General features: G+C 43.6%; 1 protein-coding gene across 1 annotated transcript in view; it reads left to right on the top strand.

The window, feature by feature from the left end:
* Positions 1-6,509, top strand: part of syt15 (synaptotagmin XV) — a gene marked incomplete at both ends in the record, with an annotated part of 12,642 nt that overhangs the window by 947 nt on the left and 5,186 nt on the right. Inside the window, 3 exon segments of the mRNA XM_080789280.1 lie at positions 564-682; positions 4,598-4,683; positions 6,003-6,178. Coding sequence (XP_080645406.1) covers positions 564-682; positions 4,598-4,683; positions 6,003-6,178 — 381 coding nt within the window.

Here is a 6,509-nt window from a genome sequence, read left to right as displayed (position 1 = left end):
AATGCGTGTACAACTTGGTCACAGAACAGCGTTTGTCTCTCTCTGTGAGGAAAGGACCTGTAGCGTGTCTGCTGCACCAATGCCGAGAGAGAGAGGAACGCTTAACCCATTCTGACCTGAGATCAGATTCATACGAGGTTTTCACTGGACACACACTGGTCTGATTAACCCATTCTGACCTGAGATCAGATTCTAAAAATGTCAGTCGTTCTTCGAATTTTTCAAAAATAGCAGACCTACAAGCTCGTATCGCGCCACTCGGTGGCGCGATATGAGCTTGTAGATCTGCTATTTTTCAATAGGTAAAGCATAACATGATGCTAACACCAAAATGGGTGCCCGGTCAGAATGGGTTAACAGAGGCTGTTAACGGTTCTGTTACACTCTGTTTGTTCTCTCTTATCTGGTTTCTTCTGAACCCGCTGACTAAACTAAAAGACGTTTATTCTCTCCATGGCAGGTATATAGGCAGCAAAACGGCTGACTCATTCATCCATGTTTTACTCTGTGTTCTCTTCGACACTTTGACACTTTTCTTTCTTTCTTTAATGTGTTGTTTCCAGACCCGGCGGTACTGCTGGCCGTGGGCGTGTCAGTGGGGGTCATCTCGGTGCTGTTCTTGGGGATTCTGTCCTACTGTCTGTGTACGAGGAGGAGGAGGAGAGAGCGCTCGCACTACCAGGTATGCCTTGTATCCTCGTCCACACACACACACACACACACACGCACGCACATGCGCGCGCAGCGCACACACACACACACACACACACACACACACACACACACACACACACACACACACACACATCGAGGGGCGGCGGTGGCTCAGGGGTAGAGTGCCTGGATGGGAACCGCAAGGTTGCCAGTTCGAACCCGGGCTCCCCCAGAGTTACTGTCGAAGTGTCCTTGAGCAAGACACTGAACCCCTAATTGCTCCCGATGTGCTAGTTGGTGCCTTGCATGGTTTACGCTGCCATCGGTGTATGAATGGGTGAATGTAATGCACAATCTATTTAAAGCGCCTTGGATAAAGGCGCTATATAAATGCACCATTTACCATTTACCATTTACCACACACACACACACACACATACCTTCATACACCGATGGCGGAGGAAACCATGCAAGGCACCAAGTGCTGCTATGCTGCTTTATTTGTGAACATTCACAGCAAAACTGTGGATGTAATAATAATAATAATAATAATAATAATAGTAATACTAATGCATTTTATTTTAAAAGTGCTTTACAGTGCTACAAAGCAAAATAAATACAATAAAAGCATATAAGCATAAGCATGACGAAGCATGGGGCATTAGTGTGTATAGGGAGATCTTGTATGGGGATGTGGAGCTAGTGGGCTAGTGGGTGTAATATGGTCATATTGTCGCACTCTCATCAGGATCCTAGCTGCGCTGTTTCAAATGTAATTGATGTGCTGCCACTGGAGCCTCTGGGCTGGAGGCCTCCGATGAGAGTAGTGCACATATATGTTCCATTGTAGCTGGGCTGAAGGGGTGCTTGGATGCAGAAGTCATGGACAATAAGATAAAAACTTTCTACACATTTCTAGGGATTATTTACCCTTTTGTTTATAGACTTCAACAGTCTGTTGCTAACTTGTTGACCAGACTTCAACAGTCTGTTGCTAACTTGTTGACTAGACTTCAACAGTCTGTTGCTAACTTGTTGACTAGACTTCAACAGTCTGCTAATTACTAACTTGTTGACTAGACTTCAACAGTCTGCTAATTACTAACTTGTTGACTAGACTTCAACAGTCTGCTAATTACTAACTTGTTGACTAGACTTCAACAGTCTGCTAATTACTAACTTGTTGACTAGACTTCAACAGTCTGCTAATTACTAACTTGTTGACTAGACTTCAACAGTCTGCTAATTACTAACTTGTTGACTAGACTTCAACAGTCTGCTAATTACTAACTTGTTGACTAGACTTCAACAGTCTGCTAATTACTAACTTGTTGACTAGACTTCAACAGTCTGCTAATAACTAACTTGTTGACTAGACTTCAACAGTCTGCCAATTACTAACTTGTTGACTAGACTTCAACAGTCTGCTAATAACTAACTTGTTGACTAGACTTCAACAGTCTGCTAATTACTAACTTGTTGACTAGACTTCAACAGTCTGCTAATTACTAACTTGTTGACTAGACTTCAACAGTCTGCTAATAACTAACTTGTTGACTAGACTTCAACAGTCTGCTAATTACTAACTTGTTGACTAGACTTCAACAGTCTGCTAATTACTAACTTGTTGACTAGACTTCAACAGTCTGCTAATAACTAACTTGTTGACTAGACTTCAACAGTCTGCCAATTACTAACTTGTTGACTAGACTTCAACAGTCTGCTAATAACTAACTTGTTGACTAGACTTCAACAGTCTGCTAATTACTAACTTGTTGACTAGACTTCAACAGTCTGCTAATTACTAACTTGTTGACTAGACTTCAACAGTCTGCTAATAACTAACTTGTTGACTAGACTTCAACAGTCTGCTAATTACTAACTTGTTGACTAGACTTCAACAGTCTGCTAATTACTAACTTGTTGACTAGACTTCAACAGTCTGCTAATAACTAACTTGTTGACTAGACTTCAACAGTCTGCTAATTACTAACTTGTTGACTAGACTTCAACAGTCTGCTAATTACTAACTTGTTGACTAGACTTCAACAGTCTGCTAATTACTAACTTGTTGACTAGACTTCAACAGTCTGCTAATTACTAACTTGTTGACTAGACTTCAACAGTCTGCTAATTACTAACTTGTTGACTAGACTTCAACAGTCTGCTAATAACTAACTTGTTGACTAGACTTCAACAGTCTGCTAATTACTAACTTGTTGACTAGACTTCAACAGTCTGCTAATTACTAACTTGTTGACTAGACTTCAACAGTCTGCTAATTACTATCTTGTTGACTAGACTTCAACAGTCTGCTAATTACTAACTTGTTGACTAGACTTCAACAGTCTGCTAATTACTATCTTGTTGACTAGACTTCAACAGTCTGCTAATTGCTAACTTGTTGACTAGACTTCAACAGTCTGCTAATTACTAACTTGTTGACTAGACTTCAACAGTCTGCTAATTACTAACTTGTTGACTAGACTTCAACAGTCTGCTAATTACTAACTTGTTGACTAGACTTCAACAGTCTGCTAATAACTAACTTGTTGACTAGACTTCAACAGTCTGCTAATTACTAACTTGTTGACTAGACTTCAACAGTCTGCTAATTACTAACTTGTTGACTAGACTTCAACAGTCTGCTAATAACTAACTTGTTGACTAGACTTCAACAGTCTGCTAATAACTAACTTGTTGACTAGACTTCAACAGTCTGCTAATTACTAACTTGTTGACTAGACTTCAACAGTCTGCTAATTACTAACTTGTTGACTAGACTTCAACAGTCTGCTAATTACTAACTTGTTGACTAGACTTCAACAGTCTGCTAATTACTAACTTGTTGACTAGACTTCAACAGTCTGCTAATTACTAACTTGTTGACTAGACTTCAACAGTCTGCTAATTACTAACTTGTTGACTAGACTTCAACAGTCTGCTAATTACTAACTTGTTGACTAGACTTCAACAGTCTGCTAATTACTAACTTGTTGACTAGACTTCAACAGTCTGCTAATAACTAACTTGTTGACTAGACTTCAACAGTCTGCCAATTACTAACTTGTTGACTAGACTTCAACAGTCTGCTAATAACTAACTTGTTGACTAGACTTCAACAGTCTGCTAATTACTAACTTGTTGACTAGACTTCAACAGTCTGCTAATTACTAACTTGTTGACTAGACTTCAACAGTCTGCTAATAACTAACTTGTTGACTAGACTTCAACAGTCTGCTAATTACTAACTTGTTGACTAGACTTCAACAGTCTGCTAATTACTAACTTGTTGACTAGACTTCAACAGTCTGCTAATAACTAACTTGTTGACTAGACTTCAACAGTCTGCCAATTACTAACTTGTTGACTAGACTTCAACAGTCTGCTAATAACTAACTTGTTGACTAGACTTCAACAGTCTGCTAATTACTAACTTGTTGACTAGACTTCAACAGTCTGCTAATTACTAACTTGTTGACTAGACTTCAACAGTCTGCTAATAACTAACTTGTTGACTAGACTTCAACAGTCTGCTAATTACTAACTTGTTGACTAGACTTCAACAGTCTGCTAATTACTAACTTGTTGACTAGACTTCAACAGTCTGCTAATAACTAACTTGTTGACTAGACTTCAACAGTCTGCTAATTACTAACTTGTTGACTAGACTTCAACAGTCTGCTAATTACTAACTTGTTGACTAGACTTCAACAGTCTGCTAATTACTAACTTGTTGACTAGACTTCAACAGTCTGCTAATTACTAACTTGTTGACTAGACTTCAACAGTCTGCTAATTACTAACTTGTTGACTAGACTTCAACAGTCTGCTAATTACTAACTTGTTGACTAGACTTCAACAGTCTGCTAATTACTAACTTGTTGACTAGACTTCAACAGTCTGCTAATTACTAACTTGTAAATGATATTCATGGTACCAGGAGCTGACCTCTACCTACACAGTGGCCCCTGCATTCCCAGAATGCACTGCTCCGGTGCTCCTGGTTTCTGCAGTGCCGTGCCTCAGGTGAGCACCGTCCATCCATCCATCATTCACTGGTCTAATGGAGCCTCAGGGACCAGGGACCCCCTGGGGGTCTAATGGAGCCTCAGGGACCAGGGACCCCCAGGGGGTCTGAATGGAGCCTCAGGGACCAGGGACCCCCTGGGGGTCTAATGGAGCCTCAGGGACCAGGGACCCCCTGGGGGTCTAATGGAGCCCCACAGGACCAGGGACCCCCAGGGGGTCTGAATGGAGCCTCAGGGACCAGGGACCCCCAGGGGGTCTGAATGGAGCCTCAGGGACCAGGGACCCCCAGGGGGTCTGAATGGAGCCTCAGGGACCAGGGACCCCCAGGGGGTCTGAATGGAGCCTCAGGGACCAGGGACCCCCAGGGGGTCCGAATGGAGCCTCAGGGACCAGGGACCCCCAGGGGGTCTGAATGGAGCCTCAGGGACCAGGGACCCCCAGGGGGTCTGAATGGAGCCTCAGGGACCAGGGACCCCCTGGGGGTCCGAATGGAGCCTCAGGGACCAGGGACCCCCTGGGGGTCTAATGGAGCCTCAGGGACCAGGGACCCCCAGGGGGTCTGAATGGAGCCTCAGGGACCAGGGACCCCCTGGGGGTCTAATGGAGCCCCACAGGACCAGGGACCCCCAGGGGGTCCGAATGGAGCCTCAGGGACCAGGGACCCCCTGGGGGTCCGAATGGAGCCTCACGGGTCTGTAACTCTCAGAGTGTAACACATGGAACCAAATGGACCCTTACAGGTCTGTGACTCTGAGAGTGTAACACATGGAACCAAATGGACCCTTACAGGTCTGTAACTCTGAGAGTGTAACACATGGAACCAAATGGACCCTTACAGGTCTGTAACTCTGAGAGTGTAACACATGGAACCAAATGGACCCTTACAGGTCTGTGACTCTGAGAGTGTAACACATGGAACCAAATGGACCCTTACAGGTCTGTAACTCTCAGAGTGTAACACATGGAACCAAATGGGCACTTACAGGTCTGTAACTCTGAGAGTGTACACATAAAATTGTCGGGGCTAGGGCGAGTGCTACATGCCATGATGGTTGGAGTCTGAGGAAATGGGTTTTCAGCCTACAGGGCGGAAGGTTGGGAGTAGTTCTGATTGTAATGGGAAGTTTCCGCTATGTTGTCAATACATTATTTTGGGAGCTTTTAGAACGTTGTGCGGATCGCCTCTCTCCTTTCTTAGACGTTCTTCTGGATCCTGAACCCGTTGAAATGTGTGGATGAGCGTGCAGCTCTTGACCGTTGCTGTCTGTCTGTGTCTGTCTGTAATGCTGTCTGTCTGTGTGTGTCTGTAATGAAAGGCCGACCGAGGTCCCGTTCACACTGCCTCCACGCTTTAAACCACGTAACCAACATGGCAACCCAAAGGCTGGTCCCAAGGAGGAGGAGGAGGAGGAGGAGGAGGGGGAGGAGGAGGGGACGGAGGATGAAGGCTGCAGAGACATCCTGGCCCACCGGGGGTCGCTGTCTGTGAGGAGTGAGTGGAATAACCTGGGATTGTTGCAACTCTTTAAACTTATTTTCCCCCTGTAGTAGTACATGCAATGGCCACTGACCAATATCCTCCCCACCTCCAACTACGGGCCAATTGCGTTTAGATTAAAATGATGAATTACATTTTTATAGCGCTTTTCCAAGTGCTCAAAGCGCTTTACAAATGGTTCATTCATTCACACATTGGGAGGTGAAGCGGCATTGCAATTATTTACAGACAATAGTAATCTATAATAATAATAATGTAACGCTTATATAATTCAGATATTTTTGATATCTAAACAATTTTAGTTATTTTTTACCTTTTATGGAAC

The sequence above is a fragment of the Protomyctophum bolini genome (assembly GCF_963924005.1).
Source record: "Protomyctophum bolini genome assembly, chromosome: 18".
In the NCBI taxonomy this organism is placed as follows: Eukaryota; Metazoa; Chordata; class Actinopteri; order Myctophiformes; family Myctophidae; genus Protomyctophum; species Protomyctophum bolini.
Note: the sequence above shows the minus strand (reverse complement) of the source record. Positions and strands in the feature narration are given on the sequence as shown.